The sequence below is a fragment of the Eublepharis macularius genome, chromosome 11 (assembly GCF_028583425.1).
Source record: "Eublepharis macularius isolate TG4126 chromosome 11, MPM_Emac_v1.0, whole genome shotgun sequence".
NCBI lineage: Eukaryota > Metazoa > Chordata > Lepidosauria > Squamata > Eublepharidae > Eublepharis > Eublepharis macularius.
Window position 1 is genome coordinate 26,179,963 of NC_072800.1, and position 27,815 is coordinate 26,207,777.

At 42.2% G+C, this 27,815-nt stretch overlaps 1 protein-coding gene across 1 annotated transcript in view; it reads right to left on the minus strand.

Annotated features, from left to right (window-relative positions):
• Positions 1 to 16,576: 16,576 nt before the first annotated feature.
• The window catches only part of EEPD1 (endonuclease/exonuclease/phosphatase family domain containing 1), a 76,348-nt gene continuing 65,109 nt past the window's right edge, over positions 16,577 to 27,815 (minus strand). Inside the window, exons 4-7 of the mRNA XM_054991426.1 lie at positions 26,770 to 26,904; positions 23,063 to 23,195; positions 17,758 to 17,952; positions 16,577 to 17,063 (exon numbers count right to left, since the gene is read on the minus strand). Coding sequence (XP_054847401.1) covers positions 16,864 to 17,063; positions 17,758 to 17,952; positions 23,063 to 23,195; positions 26,770 to 26,904 — 663 coding nt within the window. The 3' untranslated portion in view covers positions 16,577 to 16,863. The remainder of the gene's footprint in view (positions 17,064 to 17,757; positions 17,953 to 23,062; positions 23,196 to 26,769; positions 26,905 to 27,815) is intronic.

The following is a 27,815-nucleotide window of genomic DNA, read 5'->3' on the forward strand; positions in this document are numbered from 1 at the left end:
CCAGGGTCTGCTTCAGCTGGGAAGTTCCTCCAATGGAAATGAAAGCTTTGCCAGAGATGGCATGTTGGTGGTCTCAAGAGAGAGCCCTTATGACTGATAGACTAAAGACACACCATACAAGAGCCAGTTTGGTGTAGTGGTTAAAAGTGGCAGGAATTTAATCGAGAACCGGGTTTGATTCCTCACTTGAAGCCAGCTGGGTGACCTTGGGTCAGTCACAGCTCTCTCAGAGCTTTCTCAGCCCTACCTACCTCACAGGGTATCTGTTGTGGGAAGAGGAATGGAAAGAGATTGTAAGCCGCTCTGAGACTCCTTTGGGTAGTGAAGGGTGGGGTATAAAGCCAACTCTTCTTTTTCTTCTACGGTAGTGGGACTCCCGATGAAGACCATGGGTTCCGAGCTCTAGGTTTTCCATGAATACCAGACAGCAGGAGGAGTTCTTGTTACACTGTACCTTGTTTTGTGCAGCCATAAGATTATTTTAGTCCTGACCTGGATAGCCTAGGTGAGCCACATCTCAGAAGCTAAGCAGTGTTGGCCTTGGTTAGTAATTGGATGGGAGACCTCCAACAAAGACCAGGGTTGCAGAGGCAGGCAATGGCAAACTACTTGTTAGTCTCTTGACATGAAATCCTTCCCCACTGGGGGAGGGGGGGGTCACCATAAGTCAGCTATGACCTGATGGCACTCTCCACCACCACCACCAGGATTACTTAAATTGCATATTAAATTAAATTAAAATTACATATCCTTCAGAAGTCTCATTCGATAGGTTTTGAACTCAGTGAAGGTTACCATGAGAATTCTCTAGACAGAGTGAATGTCTCAGGGCACTCTTGCAATCCTGCTAATGCCAAAAGACTGGACTATGACTTTCCCCATTTTATTTTTCAATAATAGTAGAAGTTTATGGCATTAAATGAAAGGCACTTAGAATCATAGAATCATAGAGTGGGAAGGGGCCATACAGACCATCTAGTCCAACCCCCTGCCCAGTGCAGGATCAGCCTAAAGCATCTCTGACAAGTATTCATCCAGCCTCTTCTTGAAAACTGCCAGTGAGGGGGAGCTCACCACCTCCCTAGGCAGCTGATTCCACTTTTGAACTACTCTGACGGTGAAAAAGTTTTTCCTAATATCCAGTCGGTACCTTTGTGCATGTAGTTTTAGCCCATTGCTTCGCGTCCTACCCTCTGCTGCCAACTGGAACAGCTCCCTGCCCTCCTCCAAATGACAGCCTTTCAAATATTTAAAGAGAGCAATCATGTCCCCCCAAACTAAACATTCCCAAGGCCCTCAGCCTTTCCTCGTAGGGCTCAGTCTCCAGACCCCTGATCATCCTCGTCGCTCTCCTCTGCACCCTCTCTTTTTTTTTTTTGAAAAATTTTTATTGGGTTAGAATCCATTATTTCCACATTTACATTCAATTTTCCCCAATTTTTTCATCTCTAACCCCCTCCCTTTCCCCCCCCTTTTTGTTGACTTCCAACAGCTTTCCAACCCTTTGTCCCCTTTCCCTTACTTTTATTAGCTTCCTCTATCTAAAACAAATATATATTCTCCATTATTCTAAGCAGTACATCCTTAACTATTTTTAACATTATATGCCCAAACTGTAAGCCTTTGTTTCCATCTTAGATAAACAATTTATCCCAATTTTTCAATTTCAGGTATTTCTATATATCATAAACCATATAGATCATACATTCGTTTATATCAAACAATTTGACTTATTCTCTATATATATTACTCATTCTATCTTTTTATAATAGTTCTATATATCTCTCCTCACGTAGTCAATCAATTTGACCCATCTATATCTTCAGACATTCAGTTTGGTACAAAACTTGTCAGAAAAAAAAGAAAATATTGTTAGTTAATCGCTCCTTATATTTAGTCCTTATAATTAATTATTTTCTCTATGTTCTGTTTGTTAACCTATATATATCTATATATATGTCAATCTATTAATCTGACTGCTTATTAATTCACATTTATCTCTTCTCCCCCCGGTAAAGTCTCCCCCCTCTACTTCAATACTTCAGTAGTTCTCAAACTGCCACAGTTTTCCTCCCACCTCCCATTTCTTCTCCAGGTATTGTTTCAGCTTCTCCCAGTCTGTGTTGAACTGCCCTGAGTCCAGATCTCTCAATTTTCTTGTCATCTTGTCCATTTCAGCCATATACAGCAATTTATAAGTCCAATCTTCAATAGTTGGCACTTCTTGTACTTTCCATTTTTGCGCATACAAAAGTCTAGCTGCTGCTGTCATATAAAATATCAACGTCCTGTGTTGGGCTGGAATTCCCTCCATTCCCAAGTTCAGTAGCAGGAGTTCTGGGTTCTTATTAATTTGAAATTGTAAAATTTCACTCATTTCTCTTATTATTTCCCCCCAGTACTGCCTGGCTACCTCACACGACCACCACATATGATAGAGGGAGCCCTCATGCTTCTTACATTTCCAGCATTTATTAGAAGTATTCGAATTCCCTAGCGCAATCTTCTTTGGTGTCATGTACCAACGATAGATCATTTTATAAATGTTCTCTTTGATATTAATACATGTCGTTGTCTTCATTGTAGTTTTCCACAAGTATTCCCATGCCTCCATTGTTATTTCTTTATTAAAGTTTATAGCCCATTTCACCATTTGTGTTTTGACTATCTCATCCTCGGTATACCACTTCAACAGTACTTGGTATACCTTGGATATTCTTTTCTTATCTTCTTTAAGAAGGGTCTGCTCTAGTTCCGAATTCTCTATTCGTATACCTCCCTTTACAGAGTCCGAATTATATAAGTCTCTGATCTGTCTATACTGGAACCAATCGTAGTTAGGTGATAGTTCCTCTTGTGTCTTTATTCTAAGTTTGGATGCTTCAGTTTTAGTTATTTCTTTATACGTTAAACATTGTTGTTCATTATCAACAGCTCTCGGGTCTATCACCTCATATGGAACCACCCACAAAGGGGTTCCTTCTTGTAGATAAATTCTGTACTTCTTCCAGATTATGTATAGACTTCTCCGAACAAAGTGATGCAGGAACATCGAGTTGACCTTTACTTTGTCATGCCATAAATATGCGTGCCATCCAAATATTTTTTTATATCCCTCTAGGGCTAATAGTTTCTTGTTCTTTAATGTCATCCATTCTTTCAACCAAACTAGGCAGATTGCATCATGATAAAGTCTCAGATTGGGCAGTTGCATTCCGCCTCTTTCCTTTGCATCTTGTAAAACTTTCACTTTCACTCGAGGCTTCTTGCCTGCCCAAACCAAATCTGATATTTTCCTCTGCCATTTTTCAAATTGTTTGGAGTCTCTGATGATTGGTATTGTCTGTAGCAAAAACATTACTCTTGGTAACACATTCATCTTAACTGCTGCAATCCTGCCCAACCATGACAAATTCAATCTATTCCATTTAATCAAGTCTCTCTCTATCTGAGTCCATAGTTTTTCATAATTGTTTTTGAATAGATCTATGTTCTTTGCAGTTAATTCGACTCCCAAATATTTCACTTTACTTGTTACTTCACAATCCGTTGTTTCCATTAACAATTGTTGTTTCTGCTTAGTCATATTTTTGCATAATATCTTTGACTTCTTTTTGTTAATGAAGAAACCTGCCAAGTCTCCAAACTCCTTGATCTTATCTATCACTCTTGGCATGTTCTCCAATGGGTCCTCTACAATTAACATTATGTCATCCGCAAATGCTCTGACCTTGTATGAATAGTCCTTTATTTTTATTCCACGAATTTCATCATCTTGACGTATTTGTATCATCAGAATCTCCAATACTAAAATGAACAACAATGGAGATAACGGGCAACCTTGTCTTGTTCCTTTACTTATCGTCAATTTCTTGGTCAATTCATCATTCACCACAATTGCTGCAGTCTGGTCTCTATAAATTTCCTTAATTGCTCTGATGAATCTTTCTCCCAATTGTAGCTTTTCCATAGTGGCAAACATAAAGTCCCAGTTTAAATTGTCAAACGCTTTTTCAGCGTCAACAAAGAAGAAACCAACCTCTTTGTCACAACGCTTGTCATAATATTCAATAGCATTGATCACTGTCCTTAAGTTGTCTCTTATTTGTCTGTCTGGCAAAAAGCCTGCTTGTTCCTCCTCTATGACTTCCGAGAGCCACCCCTTCAATCTCTCCGCCAATATCTTCGCAAAAATTTTGTAGTCATTGTTGAGTAGCGATATAGGTCTATAATTTTTCACATTAGTCAGGTCTTGGCCCTCTTTTGGGATCAATGATATATTCGCTTCACTCCAAGTTTCTGGAATCCTTTGATCCCTTAAAACCCCATTCATCACCTCTTTTAGGAATGGTGCCAGTTCCTTAGCCATTGTCTTATAGAATTTAGCCGTAAGTCCATCTGGCCCTGGCGCCTTTCCTAGATTTGCAGATTGTATTGCCTTACTTATTTCCTCGTCAGTTACTTCACTATTCAACTTATTTCTCCAAGCTTCCGAGATTTCTGGAAGTTTGGTTTTCTCCAAATATGACGCTATTGATTCTTTGTTTACTTCTTTTTTATTATACAGCTTAGCGTAAAATTTATAAAAGGCTCTACTAATGGTAGCCTGCTCCAAATACGTTTTGTTATCTTCGCAAATTTTATTTATTATCTTCTTTTCCCTTTTCTTCTTCAATTGCCATGCCAGGTACTTCCCAGGTTTATTAGCACCCTCAAACGCTTTTTGATTCAGTCTTTTGAGATTCCACTCCAATTCTTTATTGCTCATTGCTGTTAGCTGTTCTTGAAGTATTTTAATTTCCTGGTATACCTTCTTTTTCCCTGGTCTCTTTTTTAGCTGTATTTCTTTGGCTTTTATTTTCTCCTCAATCTCTTGTCTTTTCTCCTCTTTCTTCTTTCTTGCTCTACCATTTAAGTCCATTAGTATGCCCCTTACAACCGCCTTGTAAGCATCCCAAACTTTATTGGTTGGTACTTCTTTATTCACGTTGTATTGTATAAAAAACTTTGTCTCTCTTCTCAGTATTTCCATATTCTCTCTTTCCTGTAACAAGTCCTCATTTATTCTCCATGCTTTCCTTTTTCTCTTTTTTCCAAATTTCCACATAATTGGGTTGTGATCTGAGCCTACCATAGGCATTATTTCTACCTCCTTAGTCCATAATGCTAAGTCTTTTGAGGCCCAGATCATATCAATTCTTGATAATGTAAAATGCCTTGCAGAATAAAAGGTAAACTGTCTGCTTTTAGGATATTCTCTCCTCCATACATCTTCAAGAGTCTCTTGTTGAATCAACTCAAAAAAAAGCTTTGGTAATAGTCCTCTTTTCTTTTGTGCCGTTGTAGTCTTTTTGTCTAGTTCCAAGTCTGTCACTCCATTGAAGTCTCCAGCAAGAATTATCTGGTCGTATGCAAGATCGTCTAAATGCTTCCTTAAATCCTCAAAGAAGCTTTCTTTTGCACCGTTAGGTGCATAAAGTCCGACTACCAACACTCTCTTTAAATTCCAAATACATTCCACTGCTACAAATCTAGCTTCCACATCTCTCATAACAAATTTTGGCTGTAGCTCCTCTTTTATGTACAACACCACTCCTCTTTTTTTCTTGTTGGAGGCCGCTACATATTCTTTGCCCAATTTTCCAGATTTTAAATATTTTACATCCTGCTTTCTGATATGGGTCTCTTGCAAACAAACAATATCACATTTTTGTTTTAGTAGCCAGTGAAAAGTATTTTTCCTCTTATTCGGTGAGTTTAGTCCATTTACATTCCAAGATAATACTTTACACTCCATACTCATGATCTTGTTGGTAAGTCTTTTTCATTGTCCTTAATAAATCGCTCCATCTCTCGCTCAGATCTGATGCGTTTTTTGGCCCCTCCAAACTCAAAGGACACTCCTTCCGGTAACTCCCATCTGTACCTGATTTTCATGTCCTTCAAAATCTGAATTAGTACTTTATATTTTTTCCGGTCCAGTAACACTGATCTGGGCAGTTCCTTCATTATAATAATCGTCTTGCCATCAATCTCCAATGGATCTTGAAACTGTTTTGTCACAATCCTCTCTTTCATATTTCGTGTTGTAAACTGCACAATCACGTCTCTTGGTAGTTTCCTCTGGGTTGCTATTCTCGAATTCACACGGTATGCCACATCTAGGATAGCCACAACTTCCTCCTCCTCCTTCCCCAGGTACTCAGCCAACACCTCAGTCATCTGTTCTTGCGCTGACTTTCCTTCCACTTCTGGCAAGCCACGAAAACGTAGCTGCTTCTCCATATGTTTAGTTTCTGCAACTGACATTCTCCCCTTCACCAATCTCATCTCTGTTTGTTGCGTGTCTGCTAAATTCTCCATCGCGTCTTCTACTGTTTTAACTCTCTGCTGCGTTCCTTGTAATTCATTTCGTATTGTTTCCATACCTTTTTTCACTTCTGACAGCTCCGATTTTACTGTCTGTGTAACCTCTTTAACCTCTTTTATCAGCTCCAATTTCGTGTCCTTAAGTTCTTTAATCATATCTAAAAGTTTTTTGTCCAGGTTTTTATCCAGGTTTTCTATTGCCGATTGCCACTCTTTTTTTGACATCGTGGGGCTTGCTTTAGCTCGCTCCCACGAATCCGCTCTCTTCCTTAACTCCGTGGCGTAAAATTTAACGTTTTTCTATTTTAAATGTCCCGGTCTTCTTATAGAAATTAAGTTTTAAAGAGTCCAAAATGTCGGGCGTCTTTTCTCTATGGTTTCTCTATGATTTTGTAATCCAAGATGGCCTACTTCCTCTTCCGCTGAAGCCGCGACCCTTCCCCTTTCAAAAATGGCGATTCCCTACTTCCTGCCCTCCAGCAAGGGCCGCTTCTCTCCAGCCACTCTATTGTTATTACGCACTTCCTGTCTCCCGTCTTCCCACAGCAGATCTCGCGATGGTGTCTTTTTCTCACAGCTCCAAAGCCACAGGTATTCAAAACAATAGTCCCATTTCTTTAATAACTTCTTTAAACTTAGTCTCTTTTTAAATTCGATTCCTGCCGAGTCTTCCCCTCCTTTTCACTAGTCTGTTGCAGTTTAAAAATCTACTTTTTTTCCTCTCTGTTTTTATCAATCTGTCCCGTCTCAGAAGATAATGATCTTTACCTTCTCTTCACTTTTCTCGGGTTGTAATCGCTGTTTCGATTTTAAGTTCTCCTCTCAGCTTCTTCCCCCAATCGATGCTTGGGTATGTAGGTCTTATGCCAGCCGAATTGGCCCCAAAACTGCCGCAGAGATTATAGCCGACCCGTCGCAAGGTGGGACCTCAAGGATCGGGGGGAGACTCGTTGTGTAAAGCCCCCCCTCGTCCGAGATCTAGCTCACCCTAGGGTCTTGAGCGTTCTTTGCCTGCTCCCCGCCTGAGAGCAGTCGGCCGCGGGCTATTTTCACCCCACCGGCCGGTTAAAACGGCAGTCCGGTCAGCTCCGCAAGTGGAGCTGCGTTAGACCTCCATGGATCCCAAACAGGAAGTCCTCCTCTGCACCCTCTCGATTTTGTCCACATCCTTTTTGAAGTGAGGCCTCCAGAACTGCACACAGTACTCCAGGTGTGGCCTGACCAAGGCAGTATAGAGAGGGTCTATGACCTCCTGCGATTTCGATGCTATGGCCCCTTTGATACAACCCAGGATTGAATTAGCCTTTTTTGCCACCGCATCACACTGACTGCTCATATTCAGTTTACAGTCCACTCTTACCCCAAGATCCCTTTCACATATACTACTGCCCAGAAGTGTATCCCCCATCCAGTATTTGTGCTTCTCATTTTTGTGGCCCAGATGTAATACTGTGCACTTGTCTTTGTTGAATTGCATCCTATTCACAGCTGCCCACTTCTCCAGAGTATTCAGGTCTTGTTGAATTTTAATTCTATCTTCTTGGGTGTTTGCTACCCCTCCCAATTTGGTGTCATCAGCAAATTTAATGAGCAGCCCTTCCACTCCTTCATCCAGATCATTGATAAAAATATTGAAAAGTACCGGGCCCAAAACCGAGCCCTGCAGCACCCCACTGGACACCTCCCTCCAATCTGATGAAACGCCGTTGACCACCACTCTTTGAGTGCGGTCCTCCAACCAGTTCCCTATCCACTGAACTGTCCTATAGTCTACTCCACAGTCTTCCAGTTTGCCCATCAGAATGTCATGGGGGACCTTATCAAAAGCTTTACTGAAATCCAGATAAATCACGTCAACAGAGTTCCCCCGATCCAGTAAGCTGGTCACTCGATCAAAGAAGGAAACCAAATCATTTGGTCCTGCTCAAATCATTTGCAGTATTCCAGGAGATAGTTCCGTAAACTGATTTCTGTCCTTCATATGCATTTCAGGAAATGGAATTCCAGAAAAGGCCATTCATTCCCTCCTCCTCTTTTCTCACATAATTGTACAGCAAGGGGGGGGGAAGGGAAGAATGGGATTTTCTGACGCGTGTGTATAAGACGCAGGGAGACCACGAATCTTAGAACTTTCTGGAATGATAGTCCTCTTTGTTCCTCATGTGTATTCTTTATTAGACAATAACCTACATGGTGCAAGACATCAATAATGCCATAATAAAACATTCCATTTATATACTGCCCTTCTGGACAACTTAACGCCCACTCAGAGTGGTTTACAAAGTGTATTATTATTGTCCCCACAACAATCACCATGTGAGGTGGGTAGGGCTGAGAGAGCTCCGAGAAGCTGTGACTAATTTAAGGTCACCCAGCTGGCTTCAAGCAGTTTTATTTGTTGTAATTTATCTATGATTGTAACCCGCCCTGAGCCTGCTTGCGGGGAGGGTGGGCTAAAAATCCAGTCAATCAATCACATAAGCACTACACCAAACTGGCTCTCAATAATAATAACATTCGATTTATATACTGCCCTTCAGGACAAGTTAATGCTCACTCAGAGTGGTTTTTAAAGTACGTCATTATTATCCTCACGACAATCACCCTGTGAGGTAGGTGGGGTTGAGAGAGCTGGCTTGAAGCAGAGGCGTGGGGAATCAACCCCTACTGTCTAGATTAGGGTCCTGCCACTCTTAACCACTACACCAAACAAGGCCTAACTATATGCTATACTATTTGGGGGTTTACCTCGAGACCTGTCAAACAAGATGTGCGATGGGAGTTGTATTGAAACTTAATTCTTGGAGGGGCAAAGATGCTTAACCTCCCCACCACTTGGTTTCCTTAACCAGAAATGACCCTGTGGAGCTGCCATTTGTCCCTCTGGGAAAACTTACATGTAGCCTGTAAATGTCCCCAACTACATAGTAGCAGCTTTATGAGATCGTTTGTGGTCAGAAGATGGGTGCAGGGGAAGGCAATTTACTCCCCCTCCCATACACACACATCACGGTAACAATCCTTAAAATTAAGTTTTAAAAGGGCTGGGAACTCCACATCTGGAACATCTGCTTTGACTGGACCCAGAAACAGCATAGCACATAATACCTATTGCCTTATGTAGACTCCTTTCTATGTGAGCCTTATTGGATTCATTTTTTTTCATGTGCCCCTCTTTATTTGTTACCCACCAGTTATTAATGTCTGATTCTGCCTGAGCCTGTAGATTTGGATCTACAGCTATTGAAGTGCTCCATCCGGTGTTTTTACCTCTTCCTAGGATTTTGGTGCTACATAAAAACACAAAGGCAGAGCACGTACTTCTTGCATATGTCCAAAGCATTCAGCAAATGGCAGAACAGGCAAGAGCTATTTTCTCTCAGCAGCACACCTCTCAGTTATAAATAGGAATGTAAGATTTTAAGCACAGACAGTGTTAGACTGAGCATGCAACCTCTCACCCCGCAATTCCAGGAGGAATTCTCCAGCCGTCCCTTTAATCTACAGGCTGCTATACTAAATCATGTAGCGTTCTTTGATCCAACAATGGCATACCCAGCCACAACAAATTCAAGCACAAGAGAAGACCGTGCAGTTTTATAAGTTATAAATACAATTTGTGACAGGATCGTTTGTAAGGAAAATCTCGTTTGCCAAGGGGAATGGAAAGTATTTAGAAATGCATCATACTGGCTGCCTGAAAATAGCCTTGTGTATATGCTGGGATGATTGGTTCAAACATATTGTACTTGTCAATTTTTAGAAAAACTTGGACCGAGAGCACCCGGATAGTAGCCTTAACTTTGTTCTGGCATTGCAGTTTATCACTTAGCATTCTGGGCGCTTGCTGAAAACTCAGCGTAGCCGACAGCCAACTGAATGCTTCTGGTTGCAAGGATGGATTCCTATTCCCCATAAATTTCATCTGGATTCTGCCTGCTTAGATATGACAAACCAAATGGACACATGACTATAAAATACTTACTAATACACTTAAGAGCACTTGCAGCCTAATTCAGAAAAACATCTCCCAGGCCAACACTGTATATCCTCCTCCTTTTTGTAATTAAGAGTTTTAGCAGTAGAGGGGGTGAGGTGCGGCATGATAGAATGACGTAAGTTACTACAGCACAAAGCTATGGTATCTCCATACTGGCATTCAAATTGTCACCGTAGCATAAAAGTATTACAGACCGAGGAGAATAATAATATACTTCCCTTGTCTCTGCTGGGATCCATTCCTTGTCTTTAGTCTCTCTTATCCCACCCTGCAAACTCTGGTTTGCAGTGAAAGAAACTGGCAAGCCTCGGGGGGCGAGGGAAGGCCAGTATAGCTGCTCATTCATTTTTCAGGGAATGCAGTGATTGAACCTGTGAAGATGAGAAGAGCCTAGTTTATGATTCACTGGTATTGCTGTCACCTCTACTGTTGTTTGCCATGAATCACGTTGAAATATAAAGGACCATCAGTTCTTTGAGCAACACAATACGTAACACATTGCACATCTCTCAAGTTAAATTTGTGCTGCTCCTTGGGCTAGGGCCTTTGAAAACAATGGAATATCAAGAAAGGATTAAGGAAGTATTTAACTATATACTGTTATGTGCAATTCAGAGGCGGATTGGCCATTAAATCCACCAGGAAAAGTCTTGGTGGACCAATAACCCGGAGGGTTGCCCTGCCTCTGCCGGGGCCACCCCAGCTCTAAGCAAAGGGTGGCTGCCGCACTTATCCTGGGTGAAGCAGATGGCATCTTTGCCACCATGGGGTGTCGCTCTGCCACACAGGGAAGGAGAAGACTGACCTGGCCGGCTCTTCTTTTTTTCTCATTTGGGTGGGAGGCAGTTAACCAGTTGACCCCCCCCAGTGCAATTTGTCATAAAAAGTTCATACTTTGGAGCCTTGCTTGAAATAAGATTGTTTGCTCATCTTATTTTTTTCAGCAGCATAAAGAGTAGCAAGAGTAATTGTCTACATTCTGACCAGCAGAAGTTTCCACAAAGTTAGACAAATGCACTGCCCATCTTCATTGAACTCTCTTGTCATAGAACACACACTCTTCTTCATCCTCCAACAGAAGCTTAATAGGGTTCTTATACCACACTTCAAAACAATGTCTCTTTTTTCCAGTAGTGTATTATTGGCGGCATCTTCTGGTGAAAAATACAAACTCACCACGTCCCACTATTTGTCATAGGGATGGATGTCATCCCAGTTTGCACACAGAAGGACTATGGCACGAGTGTGCAAATCCATATCTAATCTGTTGCACCCACAGTAGTGATGTTGCTTGTATTCCTCAGAGGGGCTTTTCTTCTTAAAGCACCTGCTGTGATTTCATGCTTAGCACTCTCCACCCTTTATTCTGGCACACTTTGCAAGTTAAAATTCTGGTAGACACCAGAATCCCATGTCTGTAACAACACAAACCACAATCGGCTTGTTGTTCAGCACCAAATATGTTTCCTCTTTCTACAAGTATTTTAGATATTTGTAATGGTGGTTTTGTAACCCTTTCTGGATTGTTTCTATTATTGTGAAAATCTTGTTATGTCATGGTAACAAAAGTTCTGAAATAAAATAGGAGTGATACTGCATACACATGGGGTCTTGCCCTTCCCCTAAAAATTTCATGATGTTGTTTGAGGCCTTCTTAACCCACAAACAGCCTTGGTCGGCAAGTTTGAGTTGTTTCTCCTGGAACCTAGCAATTTTTTTTCCTCTTGGAGAAGGCTGTGAGGATGCACACAGACTCCACGTCTAGCAGATTCAGATTCAGGGACTATGAGAATCTCGAAGGTCAGACTCGAAGGCATTTCTACCAAAATAATCATGAGGCTGTGTCATTCCCTTGGCTGAATATAGGGTGTCTGTGTGTTCTGTGTTGCTAACACAGCTGTATTAGTTACAGGGTGTTTTAGAATGGCAAAATAATCGCAATAGAGATTCACAATATACTTTCCTTCCCCAACAATTTAGTATATCCAGAATTAGAGCTTTGGGTCTTTTTGGATCTTGCCTCCGTTCATTCACTATCAAAATCTGACATGATGCTTCTGGCAGCTTTCAAAAACTTTGCATCTGCTATAATCTCTTGCTCCCTTGTAAGGTATGCATATATATTTTTTAACTGAGTTTTGGCATCTTTAATGGAAACCGTCCTGAGTCTTCCAAGAGCACACTCTCTGTGTGAGAGAGTGTTATCTGCCAGTGATCAGAATAGTACATTACAGTACAAAAACAATACAAAACAGGATTGACTAAAAACACATATAATACAGTAATAAGACAACCTATTCTGATGGTTGAGGTTAGCTCTGCTTTAGGTCTCTGAACCACTTTGTTCTTCTCCTTAATCCAGAGATTAACTCAGCTATATAATTTAAAGTGGTCACAGCCTTTCTGCCCCTATATGCTTCCTACTTTCCACAATGCTGAAAAAAACAAGCCGTGTCCAATAATCCTGTCATTGGATTAACACGCAGTTAGCGCTGAAGAGGTTGTGCATGCCAAACTTAGCAGCAGTCAGTGTCTGGTTGTTAATTGTCTTAAATCCCGTAGCACTAGTCAACTTTCAACATATGACAACAAATAAGAAGGTAACAGAATTGCCACTGATTAATCTGGAGAGCAGCAAATGGAAAGGAAGAACCAAGCCGCTGTATGCATTGATCAAGCTATGCAAAGTGGGAACTCTGATAGCAGCTATCAGAGGTGTAGTCAGCTAGTTTAGTATCTATGTACCAGCTGTGTATGCAGCCCCACCTGGTGCAGATTAAAAAAAAAAATCTGCACAATAGGGCCACACAGGAATATAGGACAGGTGCTTGCAGACAGGAGAAATCCCAGGTTTGCAGAAAAGTACAGATAGCCCAGGCAAGTCCAAACGTGTCACATTTTCTTGGAAGCTAATCAGGGTTGGTCTTGGTTAGTAATTGGATGGGAGACCTCCAAGGAAGACGAGGGTCATTATGCAGAGCCAGGCAGTGCCCAGCCACCTTTGTTAAGTCTCTTGCCTTGAACATCCCAGCAGGGGTCGCCATAAGTCAGCAATGACTTGACAGCACCAATGAATAAAAATGAGGCAAGGGTCCCACGATGGCCGGAAAAAAAGCAGATAAAGAATGGCAAGCCTCAGTAGATGCAGCGATTGAAGGATTAGGGGGGAAAAGTCACGGAGAACCACAAAGAGCTGCTGCAAAAAATGCAGGAAATGCTTGCAAAAGATCTAAAAGATATGAAAGATACTATTAAGGCGGAAGTAGCGGGACTGGCAAAAAATATTGATGGAATAAAAAAGGAATTGCAAGCAACTAACAACAAAGTTGAAGAGGTAGAGCAAAAGACTAAGGATATAGTGGTGAATATGAAGCAGGAAAACCAAGTGATGCAAGAAAGAATGGCAATGATGGAATGTAAGGCGACGGAGAGGCAACTAAGATTTCGGGGCGTGCAGGAATCGGATACACGAACTGTACAGGAACAAATGACAGAAATTTTGGCAGAATTCCTAGATAAAGAAACAGAGGAAATAACAGCAAATATGGATCTGGTATACAGAATTAATTCAGCTTATGCGCAACAAAAGAAGAAACCAAGAGATATTATTGTGCAGTTAGTAACAAAAAGAATGAAAGAGGGAATTATTAAAATGAGGCAAGGGCACGAATCCCCCCCTCAGTGACATTGGTCCATTGAAGAAAAAAATGCTGCATGACACAAAATGACAGAAAAATGTGTCTTGTGTGTACAAAACGAGAATAAAGGAGATATTGTGGGGGCTACAAGGAAGGCAAGGATAGCTGGCAAGGAGGGAGGAGAAAAAGAGTGAGTGGGACAAGCAGCCGGATTGAGGTAAGAACAGGAAAGGCAGACAGGAAGGAAAAGGGGAAGCAGGGATCTGGGAGGGAAATGGTACTTCTCATTCCCCCAGAGTCTCCACAGGCCTTCCTCTCTTGTCAAAAGGCTATTTCTATTGTTTTTGTCCTAAAGTCAAGCAATGCCCATAATCCCCAGATACGCATAGCAAATCACCGGGACTGAAGCCAGCTTAGTTTCATCCCAATATTGTCCTTTTGAAGTAGGCTACACACATTGTGATTTTATCAGCTAGATAACACACTTTCTGCTAAAGGAAGAGTAAACATGGAAGGCTTAGACCCAGACATATGCCAGTGATCTAACAATTGTTCGAAGGTATCGTTTATCCCCTGAAATTCTTAGGCCTGGAAACATCAAGAGCACCTACTGGGGCAGGAGGTCACAACCCTACATGTGAGGGGAAAGGTGGTTGTGTTTGAAAATACTCCTTAAGGACCATTGCCTAGGAACAAAACAGAACTAATTCGGGGTAGGGGTCGTATTTTGAATATTAAGCCAGCATCATGGGTCATTCACAACCTATCTTCATAAAACTAATCCACAACCCCTTTACACATTCAAATTGTACAATCTGTCAGTGAATTTCCACTCAAGTTTTCATGTCAAGTTGTTCTCAGAGATCAATGAGACGTCTACCTTAAATTGGATTCGTAGTACTGATTACAAGAGAACACTGTCTGCGCATTCCCAGAAAGTCTACCGGGGGCTCAGTTTGCAGATGACAATTTTAAAATTTCTTTGTTTTTAAAAGTGATCAGTCACTTTTTCTAGGTGATCCTGCCAAAAGTGTTGCCCAATAAAAGCAGAATTAAAAACCAGTAAGGCACAATAAAAACTTAGCTTGACTATTCGAGTTAGAAGATGTCTACCTGCTTCCTACATATTTCAGGAAGTACCCAGGGGCACTTACTGGGAAAAGTACAGTTTACTGAGTATTTTGGGACAGCCTTCTACTGGAGCTCTTAGCATGAGCTAAGCACCTAGTTAGGTTATTTTAAGCTTATGTACATTGCGGAAACATTTCTGCAGTCTGAAGCTTGGGGTTTTTTTACACTTCAGATGCTATAATTTTAGCTTTATACTATTCAGACATAAAATGAACACTTTAAAATGGGACCATAGGAACCTCATGAAAATAAAAGTTACCAACATAGCTTAGGTCCACTTTGTCTTTACAATTCCACTTGGAGGAAGCAAAAATAAGCATCTCATTCAGCTGCTCAGATTTCCCTTTCAGGAGTTTAAAGGAAAGTCACTTGAGCAGTCCCTTTAGTACTGAGAGCAGTATTGCCTAAGAGGTCACATTGAGGAGGACTGGAAAAGAGCAAGAGAATGTCGAATTACAGAACCATGTCCCCCAACCTTGTTGAGACTCTGAGGACTATGGGAATTTTGAAAAAGAGTAGTGGGCACCACCACAAACAGTCTGTCATGAGGTGGCAGAGCCAAACTCAAAATGGCTGCCCTCAGGATGTGGCTAGCTCTGCTTTGGCAAAGAGATTCAGTTTAGTTTCAGTTTCTAAAAAAAGGGAGGTTTGTTACCTCGTGGTCACAAGGAGAAGTTAACAAGCCCAAAGATCTAAGAATTATATTGGTGCAACACTATGAAGCCTTCTCTTACCCAAAATGAGCTTAGCACTTCACTTGTCAATCAGATACTAGTCAGAAACCTGACCTTTTTTTTGGTTGTTGTTCTATTGAGGATTTCATCCTCAAAACTCAAGCAGGAAGTGGGTGCCAGGAAACACCACGGCACCACAAGCGCTACAGTGAGGATTGCAGCTTTAATGAAAATTTCAGTGGACCAAAAAAAGAGACTTAATTCAGCTGCTATGGAGTACTTGCCATGCCACGAATACACCACAATCCCATCAAAGATGTATGCTTTAATTCTTCACTTTGAATGGGTTAAAGTATTCCTAATTCCACGTTCAGCTCTGGCCATAGGGTAAGGTTGTGTGCATTGTGACACTGTACACATATCCTCAATTCTAGTTAACTTCAGATATTCCAAGGCTAATTCACACAATACATCGAGAAACAACAAAACGGTCTTTTCGATAAGGCTGGACAGTTCCTCATTTTGCAAATGCTTTGACAGGCATTCATGTCACAATACACAGTGTCCTCATTTCCACAATTCTATTGGATACAATAAAGATATTCTTGATAACATATGTGGAATTCACATTCAGTAGATTGGCTTGCCATCAATAAAAAAGCTCTCTCATACAACACACACACACATTGTGGATCAATTTTTCCATGAGCTACTCTTTTATCCATTAAGGTGCCATTTCTTAAGAAATCAGAGAGACATGCACATACAGTATTAAAAAGTGCATTTTATTTGCAGTTATCCAAGCACATAAGTGTCCACCCTGTCTCCATTTAAAAAAAAAAATCACAAGCCACTCTATGGGAGTATGATACCCTCAAACATCCACAGAGGGGCACAGAGCAGGGGGTGGGTAAGGAGATGTTAAAAGCAGAAGCCGATTCTTTATAAATGAGAAAAAAGGCAGTTCTGGTTCACAGTCAGGCCTTGAGCAAAGGGATCTCCCGGCCGTCCTTTTCCAGGCACGGGAATGGAGGTTTGACTTTGGAGACCCTCATCGCTCATGTTTAGCATTTGAGTCACTGCGTTCCACCGTCACCCCGTTTCCATTACGAATTGCATCCTTTCTGTTCCAGTCTCTTTCCATGTAGAATTCAGCTAACACGGGGCAATGGCTTGAGGCTACTCCACCCCACGACCAGTTGTCAGGGATCCAGGGGTTGGTCAGACCTTCTCTCACCACTGCCCAATGACCTGCAGAGTCAGAAAATGTGGAGGAAAAAGAAATATAAATTTTTTGGAAGGGCAATTTTTTAAAAAAGAAGCTACCCAATCCACTGTCACACCACAGTTTCTGGCCTCTTCATTTTAATACGCAATGGAATGGCATAGAAGGACCCGATATACTGCGTTTCTTTTGAAGTTAAACAGTTCTGAACTTAATCGATGCCTAGGATCAGCATTAGGAAACCACTGAGAGCTGCATGCAAACTGCTGAAGCTTTCAAAAGAAGAGTAGGATATAAATCATAAAATTAAAAGAAATGCATGCACAAAATTTATCAATGTGGCTAGAACATTTCTAGGTTCTCTTAAAATGTTGGTCTCTATCTCCTGTAGAGGTGAAAAACATCTTGAAAAAGCAGCCAGCATGCAGACACCAAAAGCTGTAATTGGCCACATGTCTCATTTTCCCACATTTACTGCTGCAACTATTAAATATTGCTGAGTAAAACACAACACTAAGGGCAACTTCCAGATAGAGTGTGAAACAGATCTATGAGGAAAGAATGGCATCCCTAAGCTTCCCTAAGTCAACAATACATGCTGCAGGAAATGTAGTTCTGTGCTCCAGAGCTGTAGATTCTCACAGCATCCTGACACACTACAGAAGCCAGATTACACAGACGGATTCGAAACGTTCCCCTCCTACAGAACTGACATCTCACCAGTGAAAATCTTTTTCAAACTGCGACTGATCCAGACGTTGTCCAGTGACTTCGAACCCTGAGGGTTCTTTGTGCTGATGTTCGTAAACGTGTTGGCAGGGACCAGATGATGGAATTTTTCCTTCCTCAATAGGTCGCAGTCGCTACTGTCTGGAGCTTGACTGAAATCTCCTAACATGATCACATCTTTTTCTCCTAGGGTAAAGAATAAAACAAAAATGGAGGGTTCAGTGACTGACGGAGGAGAAGGGACTTCCGTGCTCATAAACTTTTCACCCCTCCAAATCACCACAGCTCTGCATGTTCTCCTTTGCTCTCTCCCTATGTATGCAGAGGAGTTAGCTGTGTTAGTCTGTAGTTGCAAAATAGTAAAAAGTCCAGTAGCACCTTTAAGACTAACCAACTTTATTGAGGCATAAGCTTTCAAGAACCACAGCTCTCTTCATCAGATGCATCTGACAAAGAGAACTGTGATCCCCTATGTATGAAACCCTTTCCTTGAGCAAGGTACATGTTGCCCTCCTCTCTCTGTTCCTTTCAGCCCTCCCTCAAAACTCACCTCTTCTGCAAGGTCTTTGGCTTAACTCTTTGATCCCAACTGTAACAAAGTTTAAGTACGGCTAGCATTGTTTGGTCCCTTTTATCTCTCTGTGTCTTCTGGATTCTTCTTCCCCATTGTTTTTCGGCTGTAAGGACCCTGGGGGCAGACCCCTGTCTCTTTTTCCCCATATAGAAAATATGGCCCAGCATAGTGCAAAATAAATTATACAAGGCAATACAGAGCAGCTGGTGGGATGTAGCAGCTAGAGTGGTAGAGAATCTGCTTGGCGTGCAGAAGGCCCCAGGTTCAATCCCTGGCATCTCCAGTTAAAAGGATCAGGTAGGAGGTGATGTGAGAGACCTCTGCCTGAGACCCTGAAAAGCTGCCGCCAGTCTGGGTGGGCAATACTGATCTTGATAGACCTGTGGCCTCATTCAATATAAGGCAGCTTCATATGTTCATGGGAGAACATCATGAAGATATGATAGGGAGTATTGTGGAAAGAAAAGGCGTGCACTCAGAGGATGAGATATACACAGAAGAGTGGGGTACTGCTCCTAAAATTTAAAATGCTGAGTTGCTTTGTTAAAAGAACTGGGCAAGAACTGGGAGACCTAAATCCTATGGAAAATCTTGGCGGCCTGCTGCTTATTCACTGAAGCAGCACCTTGGCTGTTGAGCTGAGTTGCTGCAGTGCCAGAATATTCAGAAATATTCCAACAGCGGAGGGGGAAGGGTTAGTTACTGAACGCTGATGATCAGTGCAAGGATTTCTCATAAATAATTTCCCAAAGAACAACACTCACCAGTGTCAGCATTCTGGTAGTTATAGTTTCAGCATCTAAGCAACACTGTCTCATAAATGCTCTCTTTTAAAATTTATATTTTTCAAATGAGTTTTTTAAATTTTATATTCATAATTACAACATGTAATGCATATTTTAGATTCAGGGGAAACAGCTGGGATTCTTACAAATGCCCTTACTCTTTCTGGGGTTCAATCACTGATGCAAAATTTTATATTGATTTCATTCTTAGCTTAGAACTGTAAGCTTCTCATTCCCGTACTCAACTCCAGCCCTTAGACTGGATACTTTGCCTGGAGTTTTAGCTTAATTATTTATGTTGATCATTTCTTCTGTATAATTCATGGCTAACATCCTTTTTTGGCCAAGTTTCCTTATTTGTTCTTGAAGGTGACCATCTGTTCAACTAGATAGATCCTTGGGCACAGATACCAGATAACCTTAAAGGATGCAATCAATAATGATGGACAGCACATCTTCAAAATCTGATACACATCAATCAATAACTTGCTAAGATTATTTTAAGAATAGAGTCCAGTAGTACCTTCAAGACCAACAAGATTTTCAAGGTATAAGCTTTTGAGAGCCAAAGCTCCCTTTGTCAGATACAAGACACCATTCCTACTTGTATCTGACGAAGGATGCTTTGACACTCAACCACTTATGCCTTGGAAATCTAGTTAGTCTTTAAAGTGCTACTGGGCTTGAACCTTGCTGTTCTACTACAGACCAGCATGGCCACCCACCTGAGAACTATTTTAAGTTGCTAAAGGATTAAAAATATTTACCTAGCACAATATCAGCTGGCAGGATCCTACTGACCATATTATTTGTTTAGGCTGATATTTATTTTTTTGGGTGGGGGGAGAAAATATTTTTAAATACTTGCTGTGGACTCTCAAGACTCAAGTTATCATGGCTATACATATCATCAGCCAGCAGAGGGAGCTCACGATCAGTTGCAAATCCTTACCATTTCCTTGTATCCCATACTGAATTAACAAAGCCTTAAGAGCGTTCTCAACCCATGTATGTTACAAATGGAACACATATAGAACTTCTGGGCTGGAAAAAGCATTTGGATCCTATCTTGTGTAGCAAACACCGCTCTCTGTAAACATGGGGCACACACTGTGAAACACACGAGTGACTGTCACATTATCTGTATATGATAAAAATATTTCTATCTATGAGGAAGTGTTTTCTCTGTGCAAAATATGCACCTTTTTAAGCAATTCCCTCCCCTATATCATCCAATTTCAAAAGCTATCCCATGTCACAACACTGATGGGGACAAGAATGAATTAACATGTAACTAATTGGGAAAAGTGACAAAGAAACCTAAAGATAGTTTCAGGTGGGTAGCCACGCTGGGTCTGTGGAGAGCAAGATTCAGACCCAGTAGAACCTTAGAGACTAAGGATTTCAAGTTCTAAAAATATCACAAGGATGTACAATTAAGAGTGGGGCAAGACTGTCTTTCTTGAAAGGGCATTGTCTTATCACCACAGTCAAACAACATTGTGCATTTGGTTGGTCCATCTTGACTCGACCCAGCCACACCACCGGGCATGGCAATTAGGACTGCCAGCTCTGAGTTGGGGAATTCCTGAAGACTGGGAGGATGAAGCCTGGGGGCACAGAGCTGGGAAAAGAGGGGCTGCAGGTGCTGAGGTCCTTTGAGTGTGATTGGGCACTGCCCCATGGTTTGGTCCTTGATGTAAGCAGAGAAAATGCCCCTTTGAAAGACAGTCAGGTACGTTCCCTGCCCCTCAGGTGTGTTGCCAGCATGGAGCATAAATAACAACAAAAGCTGCACTTACATACTATATACACAGATTAGCACCCCACTCAAAGTGGTGAAAAAAGGCAGTGTTATTATCATCCCCACAATACAGCTGGGGCTGCGAGGAGTGGCTTACTCAAGGTAACCTGCTGAGCTCATGGCAGTAGCGGGATTCAAATCAGCAGACTGCTGATTTGCAGCCCAACCACTTTGCCACTGTGCTACAGCATATGAGTGGGACAGGTAGACATTAGCCAGAATGGTGTGTGAGCAACCCTGCTGCCCACAAACAGTTTTTCTGAGTATAGTTTGTGGTGCTCTCTTTTAAGCTGGAGCAAAAAGAAACCTCGTTTGCTCTGATTTAAAGAGGAAACAGCACACGTGTGAAAGCACTGCCTGCACATGAGCTCAGAGCTTAGTGCTGCCTTCAGATGGTGACACTCAGATCTTTACTCCCTTATTAGGGTTTAAAAAAACCTCAGCCAAGATTCAGCTGTTGCTGGGCTGCAGTGGGTGAGGAGGCTGGCTTGACACTTCCGCAACGATGTGACAAGCAGGAAGGGGGCAGGGAGGGGTGGTGCAAGCAGGGAGCAGTGCAGAGATGGGCTATGTGAACGCCATCCCTGCTTGCTTCAAGCCCGCTTGCCGCTGCTTGCACAGATGGGACAGCTTTTCCCACTCTTGTGTGAAAGTAGCCCAAGTTATGTTTGTGAGCATGGCAAGGAGGTTGCCCTTGGGATGCCCCTAAGAACACGTCTGTGGGATTTACGTCTGAGTAGAAATGCTTATGGTCATTCCGCAGCTTTCCTAGAACACTGCCAAAAGTGTTTTCCCTCAAATGAAGAAGAACAAAGCTATTTTCTAGTCCATTTGCACGGAGAAGAAGTCAATACATCGAATCACTCTGGAAGCAATTTCCTAGCTTTAACATATGCCTTAAGGGACGAGGGGGGGCTAAATTCTGACCCAACAGATTTAGCATCAACTCCAGTAGCTTTAGTCTTTTACTAGGTGCTACTGGACTCTTTTTGATTTTGCTACTACAGACTAACACGGCTAACTCCTCTGCATCTTTAGTCTTTTAAATAGCAATGAGTTTGGATTGGAACTATCTTCCGATGCTTAAGGTATGGTGGTGGTGACAGTCAGCAATACACAATCCCCAGAGCCTTGCAACTCAAAGACATACAATGGGTTGCATGTCAGGGCTCTGTCTGCACACCACTACTGAAACTGGAGCTGGGTGTTCATTCTGAAACCATTTTTAAGCCACTGACCTTGAAAAACCAAGCAAAGTCATCCAACATTTACAGCATGCAACATTTTTGGCCTTTGTTAAACAGTCAACGAAAGCTAGTTTTGCTCCTGTCCCCCAAGAGAGGCCTGATAATAATACTAGTTATGGTTAGGAATCTATCTGAATCTTACCTTCCAGTGTCACGACAAGGGAGGGCAATAAGAAACGAGGAAATGGAATTAAGGATCTAGTTACCCACATGCAAGCGGGAAGACTCAAGTACACTTTCAACTTGAACAACACTCATTTCAGAAGTCCATGCCATTTCTTAGGACAAACTGCAGTGTGATGCACTTCTCCAAAGCCTCTGGATGATGAGTCAAGGTATGGGGGAAATCACATAAGTATTTCCCACCGCCATCTGAGAGCCAAGCTACAAGCGACTTTTTTCACGTGGAGAACACTTGATTGTTTTCACGCAAGTTTTCCTGGGAACTGAAGTCCAAGAAAATAGCAGCTGCCCGCCCCCAAAGATCGTTGAGAGCCCTCTTGTCCAGCAGGCTTGTGAATGGAGGAACGATTTGCAAAAGCTGCTGCGGCTGCCAGCTTTCTCTGGCTCTTCAGGCAGCGATTCTAACAGAGAGGGGAAGGGCACTCAGACTTCAGTTCCCAGGAAAACTTGCAAAAACAATCAAGTGTTCTCCACGTGAAAAATGTCACTTGTAGCCTGGCTCTAAGACAATTAACCACCTCTTGATTTTGAATTTACTAGGGGAGCCCAGTGTTGGCCTGACATAGGGCAATTCTGGGGTATGTAAAACAGCTGAGGGTTTGTGTAGGTTTTTAAACCCAAGTGGACATGACCCATACACAAACTTTTTGGTTTGAAAAACTAAAGATACGAGAGTTTGGGGGGGGGGAAGATACGGCCTTACCTTTCAGTGTTTCCTGCAGAGTCTGTGCAAAGGCTGCTAATTTGTGGCTATCGTGGTTTTTCACAGCATTTTCTCCCACTGAGGGCAAAGGGGCTAGATGAATGTTAACCAGCGTTAGATCATTCATTCCCACCTAGATGGGTGGGAGGAAAAAAGGCATCAGTGCACAAGATTTTCATAGGAACATCCAACAAGTAAGCCACAACTGCGAACACTTAACTCCCAGCCTACATCACCATGAGTCACTATAACAGAAATTCTGCCTCACCGCCATGCCCCACATCGGTCACATATATCGTGGTGTGTCGTGACATCCCCAGCCCATCCTTCTCCAATATATAATTCCTTTTACGACATGGAAGGCACCTTTGTTTAATCATGCTGACACGTTTTCATTGAAAACAAGTAACAACCAATTTAAAATACGTACATTTAAATGTGAAAGAATTCAGAAGACAGAGTGTAAGGTTCAAATCCCTATAATCAGGGCTTTTTTTCAGCAGGAACGTGGTGGAACGGAGTTCCGGAACCTCTTGAAAACGGTCACATGGCTGGTGGCCCCGCCCCCTGATCTCCAGACAGAGGGGAGTTGAGATTGCCCTCCGTGCACATGCAGGGCAATCTAAACTCCCCTCTGTCTGGAGATCAGGGGGCGGGGCCACCAGCCATGTGACCATTTTTTTTTAGAGCAACCTACTGAGTTCCACCACTTCTTTTCCCAGAAAAAAAGCCCTGCCTATAATGTATCCTAGGGCCAGTTACTTTTTTTTGCCTAATCTCACAGGACTGTTGCAAAGATAAAATCAAGAGTGTATACACCATGCCTTGGGAGAAAAGGGAGATACAAATATAACAGAAAGATAGGCAAACCTAAAATTGTAGATCCTGTATTTCTCAAACTCCTGCCCTGACTTGAGTGGCCCAGTCTAGCCTGATCTCATCAGATCTCAGAAGGTAAGTAGGGTCAGTGCTGGTTAGTGCTTGGATGGGAGAACACCATCCTATGCAGAGCCAAGCAATGTCAAACCAACTTTGTTAGTCTCTTGCCTTGAAAACACCAGCAGTGGTCACCATAAGTTGGCTTTGACTTGACAGCACTTTATATGCACGCTCACGCACACACACACACCTTAAACTACTTTTCAGTAATTTGTCATTTAACACACACACCTCAACTACATTTTCTTCCTACATATTAAACATGGGCTGATACTGTATTTCTTTTACAGCCCTTTCCCTCTTCTGTAATAAATTTTCACAACTGCTGTTCCCTCCTGTCTTTTGGATGTGTGACACACTATGAATGGTCCTCATAGTGTAGCTTATGCAAATAACATGCATTGTCACACGATTGCAAATGAGATGTCCATTTCAAGAAATCATATTCCTCCAAAATCCTAGCATGGCAGGTTTTTTTGTTAGCAGCAGAGCTCCCTCATTTTGCTTCCAAAAGTTATTTTCCATAAACTTACCATGATATTACTGTATATAAAATACATACACGTTGTTATTAGGAAATGCCTATGGACCAAGTTTGCTAATGTTTATCTTGTAAACAATCCACATATAGATGTAAAGCAAATGGGACACTGACATTAAGGTTAATGTCCCATTAATTAAAATGCTCTCACCACCTCTGTCTAGCACATTGCTACACAGCTGCTGGAATTGTGACAATTATCTAACACGTGAAAAATAATTGTTATTAATAGCCAAGAGTGAGCTGTGGTCTGGTTTGCTCATATAAACATATGAGAAACTGCTTTGTATCAAACATTTCATCCTACTAGGTTCCCAGGTGCCCGCCAGTGGCAGGCAAACTCCCGGATATTTGCCCCCTCATCTGCTGATCACCCAGTGATCGGCGGGACGGGGCCAATGGCAGGCACCTCTGGAGCATGTGCCATCTGTGAGCTCCCAATCGGCACGGCAATGTCACTTCCAGAAGTGACACTGTTGCGCCACTCATAGGACCATTCCCGCATTTTGTTTGGAGCCCATGTGGTGATGTCACTTCCAGTAGTGACATCATCACGCTGGCTTCGGGGCACGTGCACACAAAGGACCTCGTGGAGTGCGCATCCTACAGGAGGATAAGCAGAGAAAATGAGACCTGCTTGACCCAACTGCCTTGCCCAACTTCCTCTCAGATGCCACTAGCAGCCATCTTGGGGAGGTTAAGGGAGAGAGGTCCTCAGTGGTGGCCTGGCTGGTCCACCAGTTCCCAATCCCTCCATCAAGACACAGTAAAGCCCTCTTTTGAGGATCCACTTTCACAAACTTGGATGTAATATTTATTAGTTGCTTTGGATTTTTCTTTTGAAAAATCAAAGCAGGATGTAGAAATATCAAAATAAATAAGTATCACAGGATACACTGGCAGCTATTTTGGCTGGCTACATTAAAGAATTCTCTAAAGATTCAAAACATGTCTATGTTTTTAAATCTACAACAATACCAAGAAGTTTTAACTCAGGAAATGTAAGCAAAGCCGTCCATTCTCACCCATGGCTTGGCAACTGTACAGATGAGGTTACTTCAAACATAGTCTACGTGAAGCTGCATTTGAGGATGGCAGGAAATTATCCACTGATGCAAAACACAACTGCTCAAGTTCTCAGTGGGGTCCAACCGTAACAAATATATAAATACAGTTCCTTTGGAATGGTACTAGCTCTCAATTTGCTTTCAGGACCAATTATGAACTCTGATCTTCCAAGCTTGGGTCCAAAGTACTTAAAAGTCCACATCTACTCATGTAAGCCAAGTTCTGATGATAGATCTCGGCTGAAAGATAGTAACAACAATATTTAATTTATATACCGCCCTTCAGGACAACTTAATGCCCACTCAGAGCAATTTACAAAGTGTGTTATTATTATTATCCTCATGACAATCACCCTGCGAGGTGGGTGAGGCTGAGAGAGCTCCAAGAAGCTGTGACTGAGCCAAGGTCAGCTGGCTTCAAGCAGAGGAGTGGGGAATCAAACCCAGTTCTCCAGATTAGTCCTGCCGCTCTTAACTACTACACCAAACGGGCTCTCAGCGCAAGGTGTGAGGCAATCAGGGAGCCTGGAAAAGCCTTTTCCGCCTCTATCCTGGTTACGGAGCTCTCTTTCCAGCAAACTACAGCACCATCCCTGCTGGCCTTCTGCTGAAACCTAAAAACTTGCTCATTCTCTAGGACCTTTGAGAATTGACTCTCTGTTGGGATTTCAACTTCTTAAGTTTTATTATTCTAATCATTCTTCTATGCTACTAATTGTGCTTCCACTGTGTAGGCTTGCTGACTGCTATTGTCTTCTCCTGAGATTTGATCCCCCCCCCCATTTTGTAGATTTTATTATGTTTATTAATTGTGTACTTGATATTATTATTGATTTATTATGTACTTTATATTATTATTGTTAGGCCTTTCATGATTTGATATTCTTGTATTTGCATCCGTTTATATCCTGCCAGAATGGTCAGGAAGCTTCTTCCTTCAACATGAAAAGCCTTTGGGGGTTCTTCTTCGATCTGTAGGGCCTTCTGCATTGAAGGATGAGTCCTTGTGTCCGAGGAATGGGCCACAATCAGCTGAGCAGAGTGGCAAGATACCAGTCACTGTCTTTCTATGCCACCGTAAGTATTTCCATGGTAAATCTCAGGTTGAAGTATAAAATCTCAGAGGTAGAATAAAATAAGGCCTTTCTTGAGGAAGTTACCTTGAAGTGTGCAACGTAAGGTTGAGGATATGCTTGCCTTCCGTTCCCATTTGTGTGTATGTTCTCATAGCAGGTGGCATCCTTTAGCTCTATACCAGCAGTCACATCCCACAAAAAGCCTGAATATTCCACACTCTGGAAAGCAAAAGGGAAAAGCTAACAAAGACTATCTGCTGTTCAAGAAAATATTCACTTACACAAGTGCCCAAACTGCAACTATGGATTGCCAAAAACGAATAATATTCTGGTGCTTCCAGAATCTGACTCTAAAGATTTGGGTCAACCCATGGACCTAGCTTGGCTCTCGTCAACTGTCTCTGTGGGAGAAGAGGGACGGAGTTTTCAATTCTATCAAAGGGAATTATGATGAACTGGCCTCATGAATTTGCACCTAGGGTTGCCAGGCCAAGCCTAACAACAGGTGGGAGAGTTGGGGTGGGGACATGGAAGGGGGTGGCATCAAGTGTGATGTCATTTCTAGGAGAAGCCCGGAAGTGACAGCAGCTGTCGCTTCCAAGGTTTCCCCCCAAAGTGATGCCACCATGATTTGGACACCAGTGAGTGTTAATTCCCCCCCTCCCTCTGTAGCTTTGAGCAGTGGTGGGCAAGAGGAACTCAGAGCAGGAGATCCCCCACCCTGACTGAGTGCTTGGCTATTTGCACAGGATCTGGAAGCTGAATACTGGTTTTACAAACTAACAAAAAAGTTTTTTCAAAAAAAGGTTTTGTGTTATGTCTAAACCGGTGCTTCGTCTTATGTCTAAACTGAGCCTGTTTCTTGGATCCAATAGTAAATTTCTGGTAACAGAAACGTCTTCGCTGCTCCACCCCTGCTGCAGCCCAAAAGAGAGGATGGTGACTCTCAGAAACAGCATACGGGGTAAAGTAGAAATCTGCAACGGGAAACAGGAATCAGTGAAAACCAGCCCGACTCTATTAGCAGAAATTTGCTGTAGGATCCAACCTTGCATTTTATTTTCAGGTGCTTTTTGCAGACATCACCTTGAACAAGTGAACTGAAGCATAAAACCCTTCCATACATAGAT